The sequence below is a fragment of the Bos indicus x Bos taurus genome, chromosome X (assembly GCF_003369695.1).
Source record: "Bos indicus x Bos taurus breed Angus x Brahman F1 hybrid chromosome X, Bos_hybrid_MaternalHap_v2.0, whole genome shotgun sequence".
Classification (NCBI taxonomy): Eukaryota; Metazoa; Chordata; class Mammalia; order Artiodactyla; family Bovidae; genus Bos; species Bos indicus x Bos taurus.
Genome location: NC_040105.1, coordinates 31,347,352 through 31,374,826, shown reverse-complemented (window position 1 = coordinate 31,374,826; position 27,475 = coordinate 31,347,352). Strand labels below are relative to the sequence as shown.

Sequence of the window (27,475 nt, the reverse complement as noted above, 5' to 3'; positions counted from 1 at the left end):
TGTATGAGGGGAAAAACTTCATCTGAAGTGTTACTTGGAAAAATCAAAACCAAGAATTATTTATTTGCAAAGGAGGCTCTTAAAATCTGGCTGCCTCAACATGTATTTTTCTCCTTGTTGGATCCAAAATCTTCAAGAATTGATTAAAAGACAATGAGCAACCTACAATACTTCAGTGCTTTTGAATCAAATCAGTAGCTAATAAGGACAGCAGGTAATCATCACTTGCAATTGAAGGCTGATTTACTACTCCTAAAAGTTCTACATAATAAAAATGGCTTTGGAAAATATATGTATAAATTGATGTTTAGAAGATAATTTTTATCAGCAATGCATAACAGAGCCAAGAAAAAAAATCAAAATGTAAGAACCATGTGCCCACTATAAGATTTCATTTTATCCTCACAACAACACTAGGTGGTAGATGCTATTATTATTATTCTTTTAGTTTTACAGATGAATAAACTGAAAATTAAGTGACTTGCTTGAAGTCAAATAACTTGTAAGTGAACAAATGATTTTATCTTCTAAATCTTACTTCTCTGGAGTTGAATCAAATCAATCACCTACCATTCTGTAATCAAGTACAGATTTCTCATCAATTTGGATAACTGTGTAATAAGTTCTTTAGTCTGATTTTCTATCTAGGGTACTGTTTTCTCAAACAAGGCAGTATATATCTGACTTTTTTAAGTTACTTAGATGCTGGAACTTAGGCAGTAGATGAGAGTTACTACTGAAATAATTTTTTTTTTAATACTTAGGAGTTGTTTTATTAGTACTGTCATCACCTCTATTAAAATAATGTGAACTTATAAAAGGCAGAATACACATAACCTAGAGAGAGAGATTTTTGAGTATAAAGACCACAGTATTTGAATATAGCTGTGATCTTGCCATTTTTCCATGTTCCAAAAGATGATGATGAGCACATGGATTTAAGAGCAGTGGTCAGCTAATTCTTTCCCCCATATGGTTATTTTGACATGTTTCCTCCAATACTCATGAACACAAATGAAGGTCTTCTTTGGCAAATCATACTGAGCTTTATTAAGTGATTAAATTGTGACTTTTAAAAAGAATGATAACTCAGTAACATTATTTCAAATGTCTTGTACTCATGACATATGGACAGAGAAATGGACAGATAAATGACCTTCCCCTTCACACACACATCTATGGAACTCAACACTATCACAGTTAACAGAATTCAAATATTGTCTCACTATTTTTCTCCATATGCACATACAAACAAGAACACTTTAGTTTTAGTTCTGTGTATGTTTAAGCTTATTTTTCATATTTAGAGAAAGGCCTTATGGTGGTTGTTTCATTTTCATTTTTCATATTCACCTATGATTTTTAAAGTGCAGCATCTGAAATTTTTGAAAACTCATAAAAGTATTTTTTAAACTAAAACAATCATATTCTTTCTCTCCATACATTGTTGCTTTCAAACTTTCAGTGATTTTGTAGATTTTTTTTCTAGTAAAATAGAATAGTATTACATATACTATTTTACCTTCTATTATTTACTATTTTGCTTATATTTTACTCAGTCATCAATTATACATTTTTTTATTTTTAAAGGCAATATGATAAAAATCTCAAAATGAGTATAAATAATTCATTATTCTTCAATTACTGGGAATTTGAATTGTTGCCAAATTTTGGTCATTCTTATGACTATTCTTATTTATAAATTTGTAGAGTTGAGTTCATTACATGCTACCCTTCCTTGCACCTCCAGCTGTTTTTATTTTTTTCTTTCAGTTCTTTTTACTCACACCTTTACCAAACCCTCTCTTAACTAGGGACTTCACACATCCTATTTTCTCCATCAAGATAGACAATTAACTCTCTTATTCTTGGCACATCTTCCATTTCAATAACCTCACCACAAAAGTCATTCCTGGACACCCAATAAAAAGTTATATCATTAAGAGTTCCCCTATTGGCATTTCCACCATTATTTTTTAAACAGTGTACTGTGTTTTTCTTTGTACTGTAATAACAGTTACCACAATTTGTGTGTGTGTGTGTGTGTGTGTGTGTGTGTGTGTATTTGTTGTTTGTCTGTGCCCAGACTGAAATGCCAAGAGGTTAGAACTGTCTCGTATAAGATACAACCACACTCAATAAAAACTTACTGAACAAATTAATTAATCATCCTAGTCTTAGAGATAAATGGTTACCTTATTTCTTACTTCTGTATATTTTAGATACATAGAACTAAAGAGATAATGCTTGTTGTCAACCAAAACCTAAATGTCAGTATTTAACTATGTGAGAGCCTCTCAACTTAATTCACACTTACCCAAAGGCTATTATGCAGGTGCAACATAACTATTTTCCTAAATGTTGATTTTCATATTAAAAAAATACAATTGAATTTTGAAAGCATTTTTTAAAAATATAACAGTCCAAAAAAAAAAGAAAAAAAAATATAACAGTCCATGCTGAGGGGTAGGGCACTTCCTTTTAAACACTGCCAAATTGTCAAATAGAGAATGCATTAGTATATTTGAGATTTCTAAATCATCATGTAGATGTTTTGTTTTTGGCTTTCAGTGTTGAATAGCAGAGCTTCAACCAAATAACCTTCATATGCTTAATCAATAATAGAAGAGAACTTTGTTTGTGTTTATGGTCTCTTCTGAGTTTCTACTATTTTTGTGAATTCCTCTCTTTCTGAAAGAAATAATAGCGACTTACCACCACATTATGACAATGTTTCTATCTCTTATGGTGATTTTCAAAATGAAATGTGATTTTTAAATCCTTGCAAAATGAATCACTCATATATCATTGGGTTTTAGGGCATGTGTGAGGTTTGTTAACCTGTCATTTTCACAGTATATTACTGTAAGAATACACTGAAACAAATCATTCCACATAAATGTGGGCCTGAGTAGACATCTTTCGGTTGCAGCAACACTTCAGATGAGCCTCAGATGAGCTCATCATTTCAGATGAGCATTCAACCTTGATTTTTTGTAGAGAAAAAGGTAATGTGCACATTTTCATTTCTGGAGATTGGCCATTGAAAATGCTAGCTTAAAAATCTGTCTGTTTGTACAATACCTGGTCTGTTCATATAACATCAAAAATATAAATGTAAGAATAAAGCTTCACCTACTCACCAGTGTGCATCTTACCAACAAGTGCATCTGAAAGAAATTAGAGCCTTGTTTGTATTTTTTCATCATGTTAGTACAGGACTTTTTAATAAAAATAAATTACTCTTGAGCATATTTGTTTGGATAACAAAAAAAAAAAAAAGAAAAGATTCATCTGATTGATAGTGGACAGAATTTTCATTAAGTTTCACAGCAAAAAAACCCACAAACACACAATTGCATCATTCACCTTCTTGTTTCAGATGAAACAGAAAATTAGATGCAACGAACTCTACAGAAATGTTCAGCATGCATATTTTAACCATTAAATACATTATCAAGAATCATGTCAGCATGACATTCTAATATAACAGCTTTACGAAAACACGTAATGCAATCTAGGAATGCTGTGGTCCTCTCTAAATCAGCTCCAAACATATTCTGCATTGATATATTTCTCATTATTTTGATTCACATTTTTTATATAATGATCACATTCAATACCGTCTGAACCACCAGGGAAGCCCAATTAAATGTACAAACACTATAAAGTGGAATGACAAAATAGTGGGTTTTTTTAAATAGGAAAACCTGTATCAAATAAGCTCTTGGTTTATTATGTGCACAATAATTTAAACATGTATGCAATTTGCCTAATTTTGTGTATTTTCTACTTTTCATGTGCCTCTCTATCTCCGTAATATCACAGTAACTGAGTCAGAAAATAGGCAGTACTGAGTAGGGGAACCTCACTGAAACACACATGGTGATCATCTGGATCCTAGTCCTGGTTCTCACACCTGGAGGATGAGTCAGGCCAGAGAAGTCATTTAGGCTCCCAATTCCTCATAGTTTTTTAAAAAAACCACTTGATTGAGGCATGCTTGATACTTATGAAGCTATACATTTTTAATGTGTGCATTTGATGATGTTAGAAGAAAGTAGACATCCGTGAAACCATCAACACAATTGATGCCATAAACACATCCATCACTTCCATTCCCTCATCTTTACTATGGGGATAGTAACAAATTTTTTTTATTGCTTACTTCATATATCTGTGCAGGTCTAAAGTGAAATAATCATCTGAAAGCACTTTATAAAGTATGTAAGAGTAGTAGATTATCCCTAAAAGATAATTGTAATAACTGTCTTAGCATAGTATCAGGAAATCAGTCCTGAGTGTTCATCGGAAGGACTGATGCTGAAGCTGAAACTCCAATATTTGGCCACCTGATGCGAAGAACTGACTCATTTGAAAAGACCCTGATGCTGGGAAAGATTGAAGGCAGGAGGAGAAGGGGATGACAGAGGATGAGATGTTTGAATGGCATCACTGACTCAATGGGCATGAGTTTGAGAAAGCTCGGGGAGTTGGTGATAGATAGGGAAACCTGGCGTGCTGCAGTCCATGGGGTCACAAAGAGTTGGACATGACTGAGCAACTGAACTGACTGATAGTACCAATAATATCTTCACCAATTTAACACAATTTTCTATATGATCAGTAACATTCCTGGTCTGAGCAAGGGATCATAGCAGAAGCAATGAGTAGGTAGATAAGTTGTTGCTGAATCTGGAATCTCTTGTGAATGTCTCAGATTGTTCTTCTCCCCCATGCTTTTTTTTTTTTTTTACAACTTTCTTTTCATGTTGAAAATATGATAATGCTTTAAATGTAAAATACAAAGCTAACTTTGTCTTTACTGATTAAACATTTAAAGTGCTTACTTAAAGGAGCAAATTGAGTTTTAGGTTTTATTGATTTATACCCTTCTTCAATCCACAAAGGATTTGAGACAGTGTATAACAAGGCTTCAAACTATAACATGAAATATTAATAGAAAAAAATGGAACCAAGCAAGATAAGCACTAACATTTTATGTTAAGGCCAATGGCTCAGCAATAAGGAATCTGTCTGCGGTGCAGGAGAAGCAGGTTTGATCCCCAGGTTCAGAAGATCCCCTGGAGAAGGAAATGGCGACCCACTCCAGTATTCTTGCCGGGGTAATCCCATGGACAGAGGAGCCTGGTGGGCTATAGTCCATAGCATCGGAAAGACTTGGACAGGACTGAAGGGACTGAGAATATATATTTTTATTAAAGATAAGAAAAAGGAACATAAATATGGGAAAAGTGTGGTATAGAGTAGGAGTTTGAGGACATACCTCCAGATCATAGAAGTCATTCCTAGCCATTTATTTTGATTGTCAAAACAAGATGAGATTAGTCTCAAAAATATACAAGCAACTCCTACAGCTCAACTCCAGAAAAATAAACGACCCAATCAAAAAATGGGCCAAAGAACTAAATAGACATTTCTCCAAAGAAGACATACAGATGGCTAACAAACACATGAAAAGATGCTCAACATCACTCATTATCAGAGAAATGCAAATCAAAACCACTATGAGGTACCATTTCACACCAGTCAGAATGGCTGTGATCCAAAAGTCTACAAATAATAAATGCTGGAGAGGGTGTGGAGAAAAGGGAACCCTCTTACACTGTTGGTGGGAATGCAAACTAGTACAGCCACTATGGAGAACAGTGTGGAGATTCCTTAAAAAACTGGAAATAGAACTGCCTTATGATCCAGCAACCCCACTGCTGGGCATACACACTGAGGAAACCAGAAGGGAAAGAGACACGTGTACCCCAATGTTCATCGCAGCACTGTTTATAATAGCCAAGACATGGAAGCAACCTAGATGTCCATCAGCAGATGAATGGATAAGCAAGCTGTGGTACATATACACAATGGAGTATTACTCAGCCATTAAAAAGAATACTTTTGAATCAGTTCTAATGAGGTGGATGAAACTGGAGCCTATTATACAGAGTGAAGTAAGCCAGAAGGAAAAACATAAATACAGTATACTAACGCATATATATGGAATTTAGAAAGATGGTAACAATAACCCGGTGTACGAGACAACAAAAGAGACACTGATGTATAGAACAGTCTTATGGACTTTGTGGGAGAGGGAGAGGGTGGGAAGATTTGGGAGAATGGCAATGAAACATGTAAAATATCATGTAGGAAACGAGTTGCCAGTCCAGGTTCGATGCATGATGCTGGATGCTTGGGGCTGGTGCACTGGGACGGCCCAGAGGGATGGTATGGGGAGGGAGGAGGGAGGAGGGTTCAGGATGGGGAACACATGTATACCTGTGGCGGATTCATTTTGATATTTGGCAAAACTAATACAATTATGTAAAGTTTAAAAATAAAATAAAATTGGAAGATTTAAAAAAAAAAAAAAAAAAAAACAAGATGAGAGCTATTTTCCTAAAATATGTTGGCTGTTATAATTCTGAGTTGTCCCAATTTGCATATTTGTCTCAGTTTTTATGAAAGACAGCATGTTCATAGGACATCAAGTAAATTGGACCTATGGAACTTTAAAAAACTCTTTCCCCTTGATGTTTTCATGGTAGACATTGATTTATTCTAAGTACGTAGAAAAATAGCATTAAAGAGAGCTATGAAATGATGTTACAGATGATATTAGAAGAGCTTAGTGACATTAACTGAGATGTGATGGATTATCATTTACAATTAGGAGTATCTTTTGTCCACTATACCCCTGAGTAAGTTTAATACTATCTACTTGAGCAAATAATGTAGGGAATTATAAATGCTGCAATCTTAGTATGTAAAGTGAGATAATCTTATTTTGAAATATTGCATTTGAATAACTAAAATACAGCACTAGGAAAGGCTATGTTGTATGTTCTCTGACTCTTAAGTAAAACACCCAGATAACATATTTTGTTTGAGTGACATTATAGTAAGTTATTTTACAAATGAATATAGCCTATTTTTTTCTGATTGAAAAGTACACTTTTTCATTGCAAAAATGCATTCAAAATGATGAAAGAAAACCAAGAGTAAATCATTCATCTCATTTCCCATTTAACATTTTTATTGCTTCTCATCTTGTCTAATTCTAGCATGCCTCTCTTCAGAAATCTCCCTCCTATGTAGATTCTTCAGTGTCCCTGCATCTTATTTCCTCTTGTTCTGTTCTTGTGTAAAGAAAATTTATTTTTGCCAAATCAAATACATGGAGTGGTTCATACACCAGATCGTTGTCTCCATTCATTTTTAGCCAGAGGTCTTCAAATTTGTTCAGGTGGTAGGCAGCTGGTGACTCAGTGGTAAAGAACCCGCCTACCAATGCAGAAGATGCAGGTCCACTCCCTGGGTTGGGAAGATCCCTGGAGAAGGAAATGGCAACCCACTCCAGTATTCGTGCCTGGGAAATCCCATAGACAGAGGAGTCTGGTGGGCTACAGTCCATGGGGTCACAAAGAGTCGGACACGACTTAGAGACTAAATAACAACAAAGGCAATTGGACATTTCACTGCTCTCTGTAGAATACAGTGAAGTACTTATAGAGTTACTTCATTTTAGCAGCTGGGGACAGTTTTACTACCAGAAGAAAGAAATTATTTTAAGTTGCTTAGAAATGTGAAATTCAATTTTCATACTGCCTAAGAGATTAAACCAGAAACACAGGCACACATGTCCACCACAAGAACAAGTTGTCATCCAAACCCAAATGAGCTGCCTGACGTTGTCTTTGCTAATGAGTATTTGTTTGCTCCTTGTTCAGTCATCCAGAACTGCTCTGTAGCAGGACTAGATGGAAACCAGTTGCACTGACTTCTTCCCAGTTTTGAAAATTGGGATGACATTTGCTCATCTCTAGTGTTAACATAGTTCCACAAAGACCACTGACAGCAGGGTAGGACCGTATCCATGCAAGTTCTCTCATGTCCTGGGATATAATTGGTCTAGGGCCAGAGATTTTAGCTCATTTAGAGCAGCAAGGTGCTCTTTTAAAACTCTCTCACCTATTTTGGGCTTCATTTCTCTTGTACAGTTATGCTTTTTCCATCCTGATGAACATTGTCCCTGACAGAGCAGACAAGCAGAGGAGCTGAGCGGTTCTGCTTTCTGTGTCATCTGTATCCCCAACCTTCCCCTTCTGCCCTAATCAGTGAACCTATCTCTTTCTGCTGCTACTTCCTCCAAACAAAAGTGAAAAGGCCCTGAATGTTGTTTTTAACATCATCACAAGTCTCACTTGCTTCCAGGCTCAACTTTCCCTCACTGTTTGTACTGTTCTATAGTGTTCTTTTTTGAGTATTTGCCCTCAGTTATGTCTCCATTTTCATCCCATGTTGATACACTTTTATCAATAGAATCAGAGCTCATTTAGGATCCCCTGCATGATGGCATGCATCTCGTTCAACACCACACTTGTTTTTAAGAACTCTTTGGGATTATTTGCAATGATGTGGTCAAAATTTTATTTTTGAAAGCCTCACAGGCTTCTTGTACCATTTTTTTTGTATGGCAAAACCAATATAATATTGTAAAGTAATTAGCCTCTAACTAAAATAAATAAATTTAAATTAAAAAAAGAAAGTGAAAAAAAATTTTTAAATCATGAGATCACTATGTTTTTTCCCCCTTCTTAATCTTGCACACCACATGTATATTCATACACACTTTCCTGAAAGACAGGTGCCACTTTGTCCTGTAGATTGTCCAAACTGACAGTTGTATATTGGGATGAAAGGGTAATGGTATAACATCCCTGGTGGTTCACTAAGTCTGTCCCACATAACTGGATTAGTCTTCTGAACCCTTTTAAATTTTGTCTGCAGGTGACTGAGGTTTGGCAATCCACCTGTCTTAGTTCCTTTCTTGCATAAGGAACATCAATATGTGCTTTACGAAGTGGGAGAGAAAGAAATTAAATTTGTTAGAAATCTTCATTCTTAACATGGCTGAGGTAGTGCTTAAATAAGGAGAGAAAAGCACTTGAAAGTGATATTGTTCTTATTTCTTAAAAGTAAAATTTATAAAATATGACAGATTTACTGTGGAGGGGAGGAAACGTTTATTCTTATATAAAATTTGAACCTATTAAATTTAGTTCTTCATTTCAGTCTCTCATGATACTTTCACATAATAGATTCAGCCATACCATTTGTTTTCTGTGCATTCTTGGTCTATATGACTAGAGCAAATAAATAAGGAAGTATAGAAGGATGTCCCAAGGACTGAGAAGCAAAGATACTGTGTTCAGCTGAGTTTGTCAAGTGATTCTGCTCATAAAACCAACCCCTCAATAAAAAGAACATTTCCATCGCCTCAGGCCACCTTCAATTCCTATTCCCTGTAGGCACCTATTGTTAGAATTTCTATCACCATAGATTCGTTTTGTCATTTCTTGAATCCATATAAATGGAATTGTGCAGTCTGTGCTATTTTGATCAGCATACTATTTTTGAGATTCATCTATGTTGTGAGTACATTAATAGTTCACTCCTTTTTATTGCCAGTTGATACTCCATTCTATAAATGTACCACAATCTGTCTATTCTCCCATTGATGGACATTCAGGCTGCTTTCAGTTTAGGGACATTGTGAATAAGACACTGTGAATGTTTGTGTACAAGTCTTTTTGTGAGCACAGGTTTTCATTTCTTTGGGGTAAATACCTAGGAGTGAAATGGCTCCATCTGATCTTTAAATTGATAAGATATTGCAAAACACTTTTCTAAAGTGGTTGTGTCATTTTCTACTCCAACCAGTGATGGTAGAGAGCTCCATCAGCTCTACACTGCACCAGTATTATATCTTAACAGTACTTTCAATTTTTTCCATTTTGTGGAATATGAAGTGGTATCTTATGGTTTTAATTTGTATAGCTCTGATGACTAACAGCATTGAACATCTTTTCATGTATTCACTGGCTATTCATAAACAGTGGTCATTTGCCTTTCTTCTTATTGAGTTAAAGTAATATTATTTTGAGGTCATTGATATAACTTGGAAATTGGAAAGGACAGAGACATTTTCCTACTTTAAAAAAAAGTTGTCTTCAAACTCTATTGAAAAGCACTGTTGCTGCTTAGTCAGCAGTGCGTTTCTTTTGTAAAAGCACTGCTCCCTGGACATCTTTGTCACTAATAGAAAGTGCCAAACACTTTAATTTTCTTTGCCCAGTCTCTGAAGATTGTCTCTTCAGAACCAGCACTAATTTGTTGTTTAGAAGCCTATTAGGTATTTTTAAATTGTTGTTTAGTTGCTAAGTCATGTCCAATTCTTGCCACCCCATGGACTAGAGCCCGGCAGGCTCCTTTGTCCAAGGAATTTCCCAGGCAAGAATACTGGAGTGGATTGCCGTTTCCTTCTCCATTTTATTTTATTGTATTTATTTTAAAATCTAGAAATGTAATTTAATCATTATCTTAAGACATATAATATGCTTATTCATTTAGTCATGTAGCCAATAAACTTTTACTGCTTAACATGGTGGAAAACCCAAACATTAAGAAAACAATGTCCTTGCACTAAAAGAAGCTCATAAACTTGCAACAAAAATCAGGATATTTAATTTTATATAGACTATGAAAAACATCCTACAGTTGATAGGCAGTAGGATTTTGCAGGCTAGATGGCTTCTAGTTGAAATTTTATTTATAAACGTGATAATATTTGGAGTGTGTTTTCATTTATGCATGTAACAGATATGATTTGAGCACTGTGTAGCAGGCACTTTGCTAGGCACTAAGAAAAACAGTGATGATTCTCTCTCCCGAAGCTCATAGTCTAATGGAATGGAGTGAAAGAATTGCATAAGTAGACATGAGGGTATTTGTGATGGAGAGAGGGGAATGGCAAAGGTCTAGGGAATTGCCAAGGAATCACTGTGAGTTGTCCACGGATGAAGAATTGAAGAGTCAGTTGAGAAGCCTAGAAAGTTTTCTCATCCCAGAATGGTATGAGGTTCTGATTATTACCTAAATTATTTGGGCTTCATTAAGCAGATCCTGAGAATTCAGTATATATGTCTGAGCAGGAAACCAACCACCAGAACTGCCCTTCAGGATAATTAATCTGGAAAGGGTAAGTATGATGTTTTGGTGTGAGAAGTGGTGAAGCAAAACAGGAGGAAGCATGACTAACATAGTGAAGCGTGGTGAACAACCAGCAGAGGAGGGGGAAGTAGCAGTGATAACTGGGCAGAAGGTATAACAGAATCAATAGGACTTGAATGGGGGAAAAGAAAGAAAGGAATAAAACAAAGATGAATTGGCAGCCTGGTAAAAACAAGAGAAATCAGTTTCAAAATGATGTTAATGTTGGCTTCAACACGTTTTCTTTGAGGTTTAAGTCAAATGGAAATGCTAAGGAGTGGTTAACAAGGAAGTTTCCTGAGACATAACAAATTTACAAAACATTAACATTTGATAATTGAATATTTTCCATTTCACAAGTTAGATTTATAAGGAAGTCGAAACCACTATAGTTGGTTTCCACCTTTTTTTTTCTGCAACTATCTCAGATCTTTTAGAGATTCATGTGAGTAATTCCAGAAGTTTTCACAGAAGACTTGCTTAAGTCATCTGCTTGTTTTTTTCTTAGGTTCTTCTGGTTTGTATACAGTTTAATAAGGTACAAATTGTTGACACTGTACAAATATAATAGAATCCATTCTGTGCCTCATTTGTCTGATTTCCAGAGTATGTATGTGCTCAGTCAACAAGAGCTACAGATTTGTTGTTTGTCATCTCATCTAATTCCATGAAGGAGAAGAGCATTACCATACAACAGATAATGAGTTGGAAAATAAGAAAGCTAACCTCAGAAATCAAGGCTTAAAAAAAAGGGGGGTAGCTTTTGTTTAATGCCTGTATAACTTGGCAAGAGGGACATATAAGACTTAGTGAGGCCCAACGTGTGCTTAGAGGTGGATTGTTAGTGGATGTCTTGGGGTTCTGTTATCTAAGCTAGATGTTTAAAATCAATTAATTGATGTTAGACTCAGAGATCTGTTTTTAATCCCTCTTTATCTTATTTCTGGGCCTTTCCGTTCTCAAGAGCCTGAGAAACTAAACCTTACTTTGATAACTTGTTATTTGTAGAAAGAAATGAGATTCTGGTGAAACACAATTATTTACTGTCTGTCTTCCATACTAGGGTGCTATATGTATTTCAATATTTTATTTTAACCCTTCTTCAATGGGAAACCATTCAAGAGTACTGTCATATCTTGCCTAGTTTTATGCTCAATTAATAAGTGAATACTTCTTGAACAGTTATTAAGATAAGGGGTACCAATACCTCAGGCTTTGATAATCTTAACTACCACAGCCTCTGTGTTTCTTTTCCTGATCATCTCCCCAAACCTAGATACACATAGGTACACACCCATGGTCATAACACAGTCACACAAGTGATGTGATTTTGTTTGCATAGTATCTCAGTAGTCATAATACAGCATTGTGTATAGTTATTTGCTTGTTATTCTCTCCCCCATGAAATTGAATATTGATAGGAAAATATGAACTTATTTATCATTGTAAATGGAGAAGGCAATGGCACCCCACTCCAGTACTCTTGCCTGGAAAATGCCATGGATGGAGGAGCCTAGTAGGCTGTAGTCCATGGGGTCTCGAAGAGTCGGACACGACTGAGCAACTTCACTTTCACTTTTCACTTTCATGCATTGGAGAAGGAAATGGCAACCCACTCCAGTGTTCTTGCCTGGAGAATCCCAGGGATGGGGGAGCCTGGTGGGCTGCCGTCTGTGGGGTCGCACAGAGTCGGACCCGACTGAAGTGACTTAGCAGCAGTAGCATCATTGTAAAGGCATCAGATACAAAATGTTGGGTTGGCCAAAATTTTATTCCAGGGTTTTTGTAACCCAAAGGAAGTTTTTGGCCAACCCAAAAGTTACCTATTTGTTGGAGTGAATCAAACCGGAGAGAACACTTACCTGCATTGAACAATTACATACACTAAGCAGTCATTTCGGAGAAGGCAGTGGCACCCCACTCCAGTACTCTTGCCTGGAAAATCCCATGGATGGAGGAGCCTGGTGGGCTGCAGTCCATGGGGTCGCTAAGAGTCGGACAAGACTCAGCGACTTTGCTTTCACTTTTCACTTTTCACTTTCCTGCATTGGAGAAGGCAATGGCAACCCACTCCAGTGTTCTTGCCTGGAGAATCTCAGGGACGGGGAAGCCTCGTGGGCTGCCGTCTATGGGGTCGCACAGAGTCGGACACGACTTAGCAGCAGCAGCAGCAGCAGCAGCAGCAGCAAGCAGTCATTTAGAGATTATGCCACAGTTTAAAGCACATAGAATTCCTTTGAGTACAGAAAAGGAGTTTAAGGAACAAGTTTAATTCCTGATCTCTTAGAAAGCCACATGAATATATTTTAAATCATCTTTGTCCAGTGATTTTTAGCAATGGGTGGGTAAAAGATAGGGTATGTAGATACAACCAGTTTAATCAGAGTGATACTTTCTGTATTTTATTTTTTTTGAAATGGAGAATTGTGCTGCCTCTCAACTTTCTACCTTATACACATCATGAGATTGATCTGTTTTGCAGCAGATGAAAAGAAAATGTTGCAGTGTAGAAACAGAGCAAGGGCTAGTCATGACATTACTCCTCTCAGTTTCCTATGTAAGCAATTGTCAAGCAAATATTCAGAGAGTCCCAAAATATATTTGGGTCATGAATGCTACCTTTGAGGTTACCCATAATGTGTTCAATGAAAATGAAAAATCCAACTACATTCAGTGCCAAGTCCACATCACAAAATTTAGACTTAGCTCTGCCAATTATAATCTCAGTTATATTTTCAATCCTAATTTTTCTTTGGGGGCTTAGTCCAGTATCTCCAACTGCCCAGTTGACATATTTTCCTTCATTCACTTCTCCACTGAATGGCTAGATCCTATCTATTGAGCTTCCAAATCTCATTTGGTTTCATTAACTTTTCTCTGTTTGTACCACTGACTCTCTGATCCGTGCAACTATTTTTCTTCACCTTAACTACAGTGATAACACCTACTAGGTAGGCTTCTATTTCTACTCTAGAAATTTTCTAATCAGTCTGTTCTACTGTAGCCAATGAAGAATAACACTTAGCAAAATTCCTGGCCAGTAGGAGTTGCTGAATAAATAGTTGTTTAGTCAATGAATAACTCAATGAAAATATTTGATAAACATGGCAAGTACTAATAAGAACTTCAACTTCAGAGCCAATGCAGTTAGACAATGAGATTAAATGAGAATCAGACGTTTCCAGCCCTGAATCAATTCCATTTACACATTATTTTGCCTTTAAAAAACAATGTTGTTGCTTTTTCTATATTCTTACTGCATCTTTTCTACCCACCAAATGGTGTTTGAATAAATATTTGTGTAGCTCCAAATTGATAAGACCTCTGGAAAGAAGAATAAGGACTATAAAAATGATCTGTGTCTCCTTTCAAATATTCTATCTTAAGAGCCAGTTTTTTGGTTGTGTGTAATATATTCTATGATGAAATAGCCCATATGTTTTTTAAACTATCCTAGTAATCACGTGGAAAGAATTTTATGCCTGGAGTCATATGTTCTGTTACCAGGACCACTTAATGAGAGCAAGCATGGTCGGAGACAAGAGCCTCCTTTTGATCAGAGAAAGGTCAATTTGTTTTCTTTACAAATCTAAGTAAACAGAGAGAAAAACAGCTCTTAAATGTTCCCAGGTAGTTCTCGGAACTTCTAATGAATGATTTAGAAGCCAAGAAGGATTGAATAAATCTGTGAACCTAGAGAGGCCTAGCATTGATCATAACAAAGTAAAACCTATTAACTTTGCAAACTTGTGTGCATTATAGTAACAATTTTCTTTAAAAAGCAAGGGCCACTAATTCAAATGTCTTCAGAGTGCAGTAGAATGCATGTATACTCCACCTAAAGGCATTCAAATTATAAAAGTCCTAATACTAAAACATGTCTGAGGACAGATTTTACTTGCAGGCTTCAGTTTCAGATACCCAAAGGCAGAGACTTAACATACATACAGTTTATTCCTTTGGAATCTGCTTGAAATTGAGAAATACATGCCTGGGGGTTCCATCTCCCTGCCCCCCAGGGCATTATGTCTTAGGAAAGAAATAAAAAGGAAGAATAAACAGCCTGAGATAATCTCATAAAGCATGTGGTACTTAAAGTAATTTATGATGAATTCATTTGGTATCCACATTAATAGCAGTGATAATAATGAATGTATGTATCTGATGTGGATGAGATAAATACCTCCAAAGGAAATTTTATTGTAATTTGATATTAGGTAAATGTCCCATTAAAATAAATCACTACTGTACATAATTTTCCTTTAATTCATTGGCAGGGTGTTTGCTTTGGAAAAGGCACAGTCTAATTCTAGTTTCAGGAGAAATTCTCATTATTCTTTTATAGCAACCATTATCAGGAGCAGATGGGGAATTGCACCAACAAACGCGTCTACTATTACACCACACAGGAAAGAGTACTAGATGAAATCTAATCAGACCCCCTCCTGCCTCCATTTCCTATAACAAACTAACAAAAACATACTTGTAGTTTTAGTGTTATTATTAGTGGCACACAATAAATCAGGATTCCCCAACCCCCATGCCATGGAACCCTACCAGTCAGGCCTATTAGGAACTGCACTGCATAGCAGGAGGGAGTGGCTAGGGAGCCAATGAAGCTTCATCTGTATTTACAGCTTTTCCTCACCGCCTGAACCATCCCCCACCTCACCCCAGTCCCTGGTGCCCAAAAGTTTGGGGACCACTGAGATAAATGTTTTGTTGTTGTTGTTTAGCCACTAAGTCCCATTCAACTCTTTTGCCACCCAGGGACTGTAGCCCGCCAGGCTTCTCTGTCTAGAGGATTTCCCAGGCAAGAATACTGGGTTGCTGTTTCCTTCTCCCACACAGGAACTGAACCCGTGTCTCCTGCATTGGCAGGTGGGTTCTTTACCACTGAGCCACCAGGGAAGCCCCAATAAATGTTTACTGAAATGCAAAACAGATGAGACTAGGGGAAATACCAGGCTAACAAGGTGCATTTTACTTTTGATTGATCGTCTGCAAAGGCTGCTCCTCTCTGATTTAGTTGGCAAGTCACAAATAAAAGGTCTGTAGGTCTTTAACTAAAAGTAGAATCTGAGGTACACTTCAAATGTGAAGACATTTTATGGTTCAAAGAAGAAAAAACTCCTTCAGTACAACTTAATCCTCGGCTGTAAAGTCTAATACAGACATGAGTGCTACCAATGAATGACACTAACTGGAAATATTTTATGACTACCTATGCAGAGGGGAGGCCCTGAGTTCTCTCTGGGCTCTTAAGGGCCCCAAAGAAGAGGGAACGTTTAAGCTGAGCATTACAGACAGGTTATGAGTTTGATCTGCAAAACTTAGGACAGTCAAGGAAGTAGGAAGCCTTTCAGTTTTTACTGGGAGTTGGGGTTAAGGTTGGAAGTGAGGGGCAGCTATAGAGAATGCTGCAGAGGCAGAGGAGAGAAGAGGCTGTACAGGCATGTTACACTTTGCCTGGTAGGCTGGTATTTGGACTTTATATTGCAGTAAATATGTAGGCATCATTCTTGATCTCCTCATTCTGGGCTCCAGACCTTGATTCTTGCCTCCTGCATCTTTTTTTACTGAAAAATTACCATTTTTCACTTTTTTTCAATCCTTTTTTACTTTTTCTCAATCCTTTTTTGTGTACTTCTTTCTCCCTCACTCTTGCCTCACTCTTGGATTTCTCCCATTTTTGCCATCTTTCAATTCTTGTCACTCTCCTCATGAGATGCTTTTACAGGATCATCAGGTCTTCCATGAGAATAGAATCATCTAGCCCATGAGTAGGCTAGATTGATTGTGTCCTGTTGGTAAGCCTGCTATTTTGCTTTAGTCTTTGTATTGCTTCCTTACAAAAATTATTTATCATCAAATAATAATGTCAAAAGATACTTTCTGAGCATGTTAAAACCTCTGAAGACAGTTGTGACTACATAGTGTAAGAATTAACATGAGAGGCAAACGTGTCCAGTTTATCTCTGAGTAAAGGACCAGAAATAATTTTTCAGACTCTGAGTTGAATTCTAGGGACTGACAAAGAGGAACAGTAGCAATGAGCTTAAGACAGAGTAAAGCAGAAGGTAAAAGAGGATGAAATTGCACCATAAATTTCCATCTGGCAGTTTCACAAGTCTCTAAAGTATCCATATCATTGCATGTTTTCTCTTGACCAGTGAGCAAACTGAGGCAACAATTAATCTGTCTCAAAATAAAACCTTAGCAGAACCACCAGTAAATCACAAGATTAGATTTTTGATATGTCCACTTATTCAGCAAAGGTTTGTTTTTCTCTCCTGTTTCCCTCAATCTTTACCTTTTTTCCCAGTCACTTTTTGTCTCTTCTGTTTTCCTGTTCTGCCTAGTTTGTGATATTTTGCCAGTTCTGTATCTCCTACGTAGCTTATCCAATTTGTCATTGTACAATTCCCTGTAACTGCTTCTTAGCTTCTTCTTTTTCTTCATCTGTCACATTTTATTTTCTGTTGATTTTGTTTTCATACAGTTTTGGAAGGTTTTGCACATATGCTTTTTTAAATTTATGCAGTCTTTTCATATAAGATGTACTAGTTTCTTTGTCTCATCTTTTCCTTCTATAAAAACGTAGCTGTTCTTCCTTGCCTGTGATTCTTCTCTTCCCTCAATTTGACCAGACTTGGAGGATTGAGATATATGTATCACTTTCTATAATTTAGGAAATTTTCTCTATTCAAAAGGCATACAAGAAGTAAATAATAATGCTGTAACTCTAAAACATGCCCCTCCTGTGCCACTGCCTGCTCCACATATTTATTGCCTAACCTTTCTCTAATAATGTATCTGCTTTGTACACCTTTGTCCTCTTATACCCAGAGATTCTGCTGCAGCTGGTTTACTGTGAAATTCTGGGCTTTTATATTTTGAAAAACCTCCCTAGGGAAGTCTGATAAGGAGTCATTATTAAGAATGATGCTTTAATATTAGAATCAAAACACAATAAGCTTTCTAAGGGATGATGAGTAATCCAATCAATTTAATTACGATTTTTTTCTATCCCAAACTCAGACTAGGTGTTAATTGCTAGAGAAATAGGTAAGGATGCCTAGGACAACAGAACATGAATGTGGTATCAGAGCTTAGAAATTTCAGCGGTAGTGAATAATTTAGCACTTAAAAAAATTAGAAGTTATAGAATGAAAATTAATTTGTTTTGCCCTAAGTGAATAAAGTTGATTGAGGTTTTCCATTTAATTGTGTAAATCAAGTCACGTCTTCAGGCGGAGCAGCTAACTGTGAAACAACATGTACAAGTTTTAACTTCCTGTTTGGGTCCATTATTTTGCCTTCTTAGGCTTTATTATTGAAAATTCTCCTCAGATTGATCATACACTGTAAATACTTCTCCTGATTACAAAATCTCTTCACACAAATGCAATAGACTATTTAATGAGCTCTCTTTCACAAAATAAAAAAAAAAAAAATCTGAAAGCCCTGATTTGGGACTCTACATAAAATGAGATTTAGATCTAACAATTTTAAGTTATTGCTTCATTCTTAGCTACTCAGTTCTATCACCTATCTGGGAAATGAAAATAATAAAACCCATGTTGATTCTACAATTGGATTGTAAAAGTCACTGTAGCCATCAGCCATGAAGTGGAAGAACTGAGATCAAAAATACAAAGCAAGATGCCTGAGATAAAAATTGTGACGTTTCATTAATTTATAGCATTATAAACCAGCAGTAAGAATTCTTTGATTCGTTAACAAAGGTTCAGAAGGCATTTACTCTATCATCTTATTACTCAATGTGTTGTTCCCACACTAGTGATAGACGCTTGTTAGAAGCTGAAAATTTGGGGCCCTCCTTAGACCTACTGGATTAGAATCAACAGTTTAGCAAGATCTCTAGGAGATGTGCACATTGAAGTTTGAGATGCATTGCTATAGCACACATCTTACAGGTGTTCCATGCATTATTTAAAATTAATTTATTTATTTTAATTGGAGGCTAATTACATTACAATATTGTAGTGATTTTTGCCATACATTGACATGAATCAGCCATGGGTGTACATGTGTTCCCCATCCTGAACCCCCCTCCCACCTCCCTCCCCATCCCATCCCTCAGGGTCATCCCAGTGCACCAGCCCTGAGAACCCTGTCTCATGCATCGAACCTGGACTGGCAATCTATTTCACATTATACATGTTTCAATGCTATTCTCTCAATCATCCCACCCTTGCCTTCTCCCACAGAGTCCAAAAGTCTGTTCTTTACATCTGTGTCTCTTTTGCTGTCTCACATATAGGGTCATCATTACCATCTTCCTAAATTCCATATGCATACATTAATATACTGTATTGATGTTTTTCTTTCTGACTTACTTCACTCTGTATAATAGGCTCCAGTTTCATCCACCTCATTAGAACTGATTCAAATGCATTCTTTTTAATAGCTGTGTAATATTTCATTGTGTATATGTACCACAGCTTTCTTATCCATTCATCTGCTGATGGACATGTAGGTTGCTTCCATGTCCTATGTAAACAGTGCTGCAATGAATATTGGGATACATGTGTCTCTTTTACTTCTGGTTTCCTTGGTGTGTATGCCCAGCAGTAGGATTGCTGGGTCATATGGCAATTCTGTTTCCAGTTTTTTAAGGAATTTCCACACTGTTCTCCATAGTGGCTGTACTAGTTTGAATTTTTAAAAAGTATCTCTAACAGCTGTGGGTATTGGACACAATTGGAGGTACAAATTAGAGTCATCATCTTTCTCCTGTAACTGCCTCCCTGACTCTGGTGTTCTAGGCAAAGATTTCCCCATTTCAGTAGTCATTCATGATTGCTGGATCCAGCTAGTTCCCTAACCTTCTTAATTGTGCCTTAACAGTTCATGTTACTTCTCGCCTTTCTGTTCTACTGCATTGTCTAAACTCTAGGTTTAGCCCCAATACCCACCTTGCAGACTCCTGCCCTGGCTGTTTTACCAGCGTCCCTGCTTTAACATTAGCCTAAACTTTGCCCCAGAATCACCTCCGAACACAGCTCTAGCTCCCACACCCCTGTCCTTCAGTCATTTTCTGTTGCTCTCCACTGAATTGCAAAGTCTTTAATAAAAAGCAGAGTCCTCTCTGCCCAAGCCCACTATTAATCCAGGGCTACACCTCTCCATAGACTTCCACTCTCATACAGTGACATAGAGCCCAAGTGTGTACTTGAGATCAGATCACAGAAATTCCACACCATAGGCTAGCCTTCTGCTATCCTCTTGTGGCTCTGACCAAACATGTCCCTAAGGCCTACCCATTCTTTCAGTTCCAAATTACCCACCATGGTCTCTCCTTTTCATCCTTCCACTGAAGTCATTTCTCTTCTAATCTGTCATTTATAATTACTTATCTAATCTGTCTGATCGCCTTGCTTACTGTCTTACTGAATATAATATAGCAAATTATCCTTCACACTTATGTCTAATCTTCTCAGCTATATTTTTTACTGCCTAAAACCTAGAAACTTGTATGCACGTCTTGGAATCTCTAGGAGATCCAATGATAAGTATTAATACTAATGATACCATGATAATTATGAGCACTCCTCTTCATCCACTTTCTGCATTCATAGATTCATGCATTCATTCAACAGATACTTACTGAAATCTCTCATGAACCAGATGTGGTAGTAAGTGTCAGGAATAAGACCGAATAGGACACCATCTCTGACTTCAAGGAATTTATGGTATAATCTGAATATAGACACAATTTGTTATGAATGGGGCTACCTGTTACTAAGCAGTGACTGTCATATGCAACACTGATCTGAACAGATGTTCAGAGTGGAATATAAATAATGGAGCAAAATCAACTAGTTGCAAGGAAGTATCATGTGTTCGTTAGAGCACATCTCATGCTCACATAAGAGAGTATGATCAGGAAAGCTTATGAATAGTTCAGTGACTGTGCATAGTTTTATAATCATTGTGAGGTAATATGTTCCTAGAATAATTGCCTGTTCCCATTTTTGTGGATTTAATGAGTCTTTTAACTGCTGAAGACATACTATCCAAAATTCTAGTATTTAAAATAATAATACATGAAAGCAGTAGAAAACAAAAATCCAACAAGTTTATCCGTAATGAGAATCTAAAGGAGATTTGACCCAGTCTTAGAAAACAGGCATTGATTCATTCATTTGGCAGGCATGTGTTGGAGTTTGTATGTACTTGGTTTGGGGCAGGAGAATATAAGAATATTAAGTTAACTAGAATCATATGTTCAGGAAAGTGTTCTGAACACTGACTGTCTCATCTTTACATAAAGATTTGTGAGTCCTTTAGACTGAAATATGGCAGATATCTCAAGTTCTCATATTATTTCATTTTGTAAACATCAGATTTAGTTATGGGTTATTGTAATTGCCTTACAAATTCTATATTACCTTATTTTTTAAAAAATGCTAGAGTGCTATTTTTATTTCATAGCAAAAGGCATTTTTAATACATATTTTGTTGTAATAGTCTTTTTTAATAAAGCAATTTTTCTGAAACTCTTTAAATTTCATTCAGGATAAAAAGTAGAAGATGCTTAAGCTTGACACCATCAATGACTTATAAAAATGTTCCAGTGGCTATAGATTATTTTTAAATTTATCTCTGTACCTTAGGGATTTCTTGATAGGCTGTCCCTGAAAGCAATTAATTCTAATTTTTATGAGGTTTTATAATGCAAAATACATGGATGGAAACATTCTGAAATAAATTTCCTTCTTATATAGTCATGATTGTTTGTTTAAATATCTCTAGAGGTTTTTAAAAAAATACTCTGGCTAAACTGTGCTTGTTCTTTTTCACCTCTCACATAGACAGTCTCGAAGAAATCTAAATAGTTCCTTCATGTTTAAATTTTACAACACTTCATAGACTATTAAACATGGAACATCCTTGTGGGGACAAGAAATCGAATTTGCTCTTGAGAAGGTTTCCAACTAATTGATTTGTAGGACATTATAACATCCTCCAGCTGACAAGCTTTACAAATATAAAACCTGGAGCTGAACTGAGAGGGCGCTTTTTTCCTGACACATAAAAGGTGTCTTTCTGTCTTGTCTCCTTTGGATATGGGCATGTCAGTTTCATAGAGAAACTTTCACATGGAGCTTTTTTATTTCTTTCTCCCCCAGTAGAACTGCATGGGGTAGCACATTGTTTAATCTTTTCTCAAATAAAAGGACACGGGGCTTCATCTTTGTCTTTGCCTTTTTGGTATCTCACAGGAACTCCAGGATGGCATCGGGCAGCGGCAAACTGTTGTCAGAGTATTGAATGCAACTGGGGAAGAAATAATTCAGCAGTCCTCAAAAATAGATGCCAGTATTCTACAAGAAAAATTGGGAAGCCTGAATCTGCGGTGGCAGGAGGTCTGCAAACAGCTGGCCGAGAGAAAAAAGAGGTAGGGTGACAGATTAAAATAGGAATGCTAAAATTTTAGCGGAGCTGTTTAAGCTGCCCTTAAAAGAAAAATAAAAGATTTTGTGAAAGATTCGAACCAGGGTGAAAAGCACTAACATTAAGGATTCCATCAACACTTAATAGCAATAATGAACTTGCTCTTTCTTTTCCTTGAATAATATAATATGTAACTGTTGCTAGTTAAATAGGCAGTGCTTTTTGACTATTTTAAGCTTTGAAGTTTGTGTTAAAAATCACACATGATTGTTTAAATATGAATGTCTTCAGTATATTCCAATTTTCACAAGCTGCATCTCAGTTATTTTTTTTTTAAGGAAGATGAGAAAAGGATGTTATAAATGACTATTTTGTAGGAAAAGTTGCTATTTGGCTAGATTGTTTAACAGCTACAAATATGACTTACGATGCTGAAAAGCATGATAGTCATATTTACCTTTTAGCTCCACTACATTTCTTAGCACATTCTTGAAGAAGGACTTGGGCTGAAATGTTCAAATCTACAGGGGAAAACAAAACCTTAGAGATGTTATTGTTGAATTCAATCATCATTTAACTTTCCTTTGAAATGTATTGAAAGCACAAAAAGCCAAGTGTGTGCTGCTGCAGCTGGAAAACATACATATTTTTATAAACAGGGTTTTGTATTATGCTACCAGTTGTTGCTAATGTTTCCTATTTCATAAAGGAGGACTTGCCCTTTATTTACCAAATGAGACTATTGTCATGAACAGTGAAAACTCAGTTCTATTGCCAAGCTCTTTCTTCCTACCTATCATCTACATAATAGGTGGATTTTAATATTCAGAAATCTAGAATAACTCACTGATGAGCATCTTTGGTGAGGATGTATTAGAAAGGTTTTGGAATTGTGTCCATTGTCTTTGCCCACCTCTTCTGGCCACCTTTGCTCCTTTTGCATTATTCAGAAAGTGGATACAATTCATACTGCTGTAGAAAATGAACATATTAGTTGACCTACACACACACGTGCATGCACACACACACACATACACAGACAAATCTTACTAAAGTTAAATAATAGCATCATCTAAAAACATTTTCATTTTAAATTTTAGTTTAGAAAATACTGGAGTATCTATACATATGAGTGAGTGAGTATTGCTTGCTCAGTTATGTCAAACTCTTTGCCACCCCATAGATTGTAACCCACTAGGCTCTTCTGTCCATGGGATTATCCAGGCAAGAATACTAGAGTGAGTTGCCATTTCCTTTTCTAGGGAATATATACATAGACATAGACATAAAATAAAGACCCATGCTTTGTAGTTATATTTCTTCCTTGGGAAAGTCATACACTTTTTTTTTTTCCCCAAATTGAAATCTTTCTATTAAATACACAAATATTCCATTATTTAAACAGCTGATATATTTACACTATTGGCAGGTTTAAACCTGTATAACATCATTTCTGCACTAGACCCAATCTAGTCTAAAATAAGACATTAAGAAATGGGAAAATTAAGGAAAATTGAATAACATGCTATAAAAATATATCTTCATAAAATGGATTAAATTGACTGGAGGATTATTTTTTCATTATTGTATATAAAATGTTGTTTCTCAGTTTGAAGTATCTTACTCATATAATATTTGAATAAAGCCTTTTAAAAATATTTTCTGTAACTTCTTACCTGAGTTTTCAAATTTTTATTATTGGTCATTGACTTCCAAATGCAAATTAGAACTTACAAATGTTGATAGGATAATATACCTGTTTCACTAAATAAGTCTAAAATTTAAGGTCCTTCTAAGCTTATAAGAAATTGATGTACACTGACTGTGTTGTGAAATATTACACACATTGTAGGTTAATTACAACTAGTAGGGATTTGGCTGTAATTGGGTAGGAAAAAATTCTCCCATTTAAACGTTCTGACCTACATTAAACATTGTACTTTTGTTCCTTAAAAAGTTAAGATCAGCTTCCTTGAGGTTTTATTTTTCCTCTAAACTCAGCTTTTAAAGTTGTCTACTTCATGCTACATTTTAAAAATAGATGTTAGCATATTTAAATTTCCACTGAGATCAGTTTTGTGGCAAACTCAGGATTTTTGTATCATTTAAATTTTATGAAATATAAAAGAGTAATAAAATGTAAGTGCCATTTCTACAAATACACTTACAGCTATTGCTAAGCACCTAGTACAAATAAAGTAAAACTAAATAAAATAATATTTTATAAAGAACATGTTAACATAACAATCATGGGAGGACTTGTAATCATGAAACTATTATTAATCAGTGGTGTGCTTTCAGTGTAACCCAAGCAGAAGTTACAAAGAAATAGATTATTGCACAGGTGAAAAATAAGATGACTGTTCCAGTTGACAACAGTATTCTTAGTTTACAGGCGGGATTTAAATACAGCTATTGAAATGTCTAATGTTTCTTAGCCCGTGTACACCCATGAAAGAAAGTGTATAATTTAAGTGATTAAAGTCTACAAAAACTATGTGAAGCTTTATAGCTACATAACTTTAGACATTTCTCTTTGAAAATGTAAGATATCAGAAATATGAGAAGAAAATTCTCAGAAATTTCAAATAGCAGCAGACATCCATTAAAGTTAGTCTGTGGTGGAAGTAAATGAAGTATAAAATATAGCCAATTAGCTGTTCAATTTAATATAGAAAATTCACTGTTGCCTCGATTATGTAGTAGAGGAACTGAATAACATCTACAGTTTTAAGGCTGATAATAATGAGTTTAATGATGACTTAGCCATCAAAATGGTCTTTGTAAATGAAGAAGATATAAACAAAAACCTATTGACCATAAAGGGAAGTCATAGGTTAAAACAAAGCAATCCTGTGTATGAAGACTCTTAAGCCTTGGTTCACTGATAGAAGTCAAGGGGTGCCATGAACTTGAATGGGAGGAAATACCTCTGTGTTTTCACTAACTTCTTAACTGAAGTTGAATATCCCCTTGCATTTGAATATAGACAATAAACCAGAGCAATGCTAGCAGTATCTGAAATCACAGATGTTTCCATATCTCATTAGAATTGTCACATGTATCTCAAAATATGGTTCATGCTTATCACTACTTCAAAACCATAGTAGGTATTAAATCTACCACAGTATCTTATTAATGTGTTAATAATAAGCAAACAGGCATTACTGTGTCACAAATGTGTTTCTAATAGTCTTAAAACTGTACTTCAATATAATTGACTTCCTTTGGAGTCCTGTGTATTTTATATTATGAATTTGAAAACATTATTCTGGAAGTCCCAGATTTCACCAGATTGCCAAAAAAGTTCATAGCACTGAAAAAAAAAAAAAAAAAGACCCCACTATTTCTAATCAGTTGTTCATTTATCTGCCCAGACCTCATTATCATATAATATAGTTTTACTCCTTTTGATGGTATAGTCGCTGTCCTCAAACATTCCTTTATCCTGGAATATTCCAGGAGATATACCAGTCAAGGGAATGTGGGTAGGCAGGCCTTCAAGCAATGGATTGCTGACACCATAAAAAATTGTATTTTACTTAGAATAATGTTAATTGATAAAAAAATTGAATGAAAGAGGGAAGCAATGTAGTGGGAGGCAGAATCCCTAAATTAAGGAATCTCTGAATCATTGCCCATAGCAATAAAAAATGGTCTGTCCTTTTTTCTTTTGACAAGTATGATATTACTTCCTCCATTTCACAGACAGGACAATTATTGTACTAACATATATTGAGGAATAACAATTTTAATTTAAATGTTACTTAATTAAAAATGGGGCTTGAAATTTTTCTTTTTGAATATCATTTATAGTGAAAAATTTTAAGCATGTAGAAAAGTTGAAGTAAAGTAGCAAAATGAATGCCCATATACCCTCCTCTCTTCCTCCTATATTTCTAGATTCAGCAATTAACATTTCACCATATATGTTCTTTCTCTCTGTTTGTCTCTATCTCCCCCATATCTGCCTTCCTGTAATACAGGAAATAATATGCAGACACAAATTTTTGTTGTCTTTACATTTGCATATAAATTATAAACACTCCTATACTTAACCACTGAATATTTCAGCATGCATCTCCTTGGAATAACGACTTGCCACATATAACCATGCTTGTTTACCATGCTTGAGAAAATTTAAAATAACACTAAATTATTATTTAGTGTCCTGTCCATGCATCTTTTTGAATTAGAGTTTTCTCCAGATATATGCCCCAGAGTGGGATTGCAGGATCATATGGCAAATCTATGTTTAGGTTTTTTAAGGACCCTCCATACCTCATTGTGGACTTCCCTGGTGGCTCAGACGGTAAAGCATCTGTCTACGATGCAGGAGACCTGGGTTCGATCCCTGGGTTGGGAAGATCCCCTGGAGAAGGAAATGGCAATCCACTCGAGTACTATTGCCTGGAAAATCCCATGGACAGAGGAGCCTGGTAGGCTACAGTCCTGGGGTCGCAAAGAGTCAAACACGACTGAGGGATTTCACTTTTACCTTTCACTTTCATACCTCATTGTAGTTCTGATTTGCATTTCTCTAATAATTAGTGATGCTGTGTATCTTTTCGTGTGCCTCTTGGCCATCTGTATGTCTTCTTTGGAGAAATGTCTATTTAGGTCTGCTGCCTATTTTTTTTATTGTTGTCATTGTTGTTATCTTTTTCTTTTTTTAATTGAGCTGCACAAATTATTTGTATATTTTGGAGATTGATCAGTCACATTGTTTGCAAATGTATCCTCCCATTCTATGGGTTGTCTTTTTGTGTTATGATTGCCTTTGCTATGCAAAAACTTTTAAGTTTAATTAGGTCCCATTTGTTTATTTTTGTTTTCATTTTTGTTCTTCTAGGAGGTTGGTCCAAAAAGATATTGCTGGGATTTACGTCAAAGAGTTTTCTGCTCATGTTTTTCTCTAGAAGTTTTATAGTATCCAGTCTTATATTTAGGTTTTTAATCCATTTTGAGTTTATTTTTGTATATGGTG

At 35.8% G+C, this 27,475-nt stretch overlaps 1 protein-coding gene across 10 annotated transcripts in view; it reads left to right on the top strand.

The window, feature by feature from the left end:
• Window positions 1–27,475, top strand: part of DMD (dystrophin) — a 2,656,945-nt gene that overhangs the window by 1,733,164 nt on the left and 896,306 nt on the right. For all 10 annotated transcript variants that reach the window (XM_027533579.1, XM_027533577.1, XM_027533571.1 and 7 more), the window contains one exon: window positions 22,317–22,492. In XM_027533579.1, coding sequence (XP_027389380.1) covers window positions 22,317–22,492 — 176 coding nt within the window. The remainder of the gene's footprint in view (window positions 1–22,316; window positions 22,493–27,475) is intronic.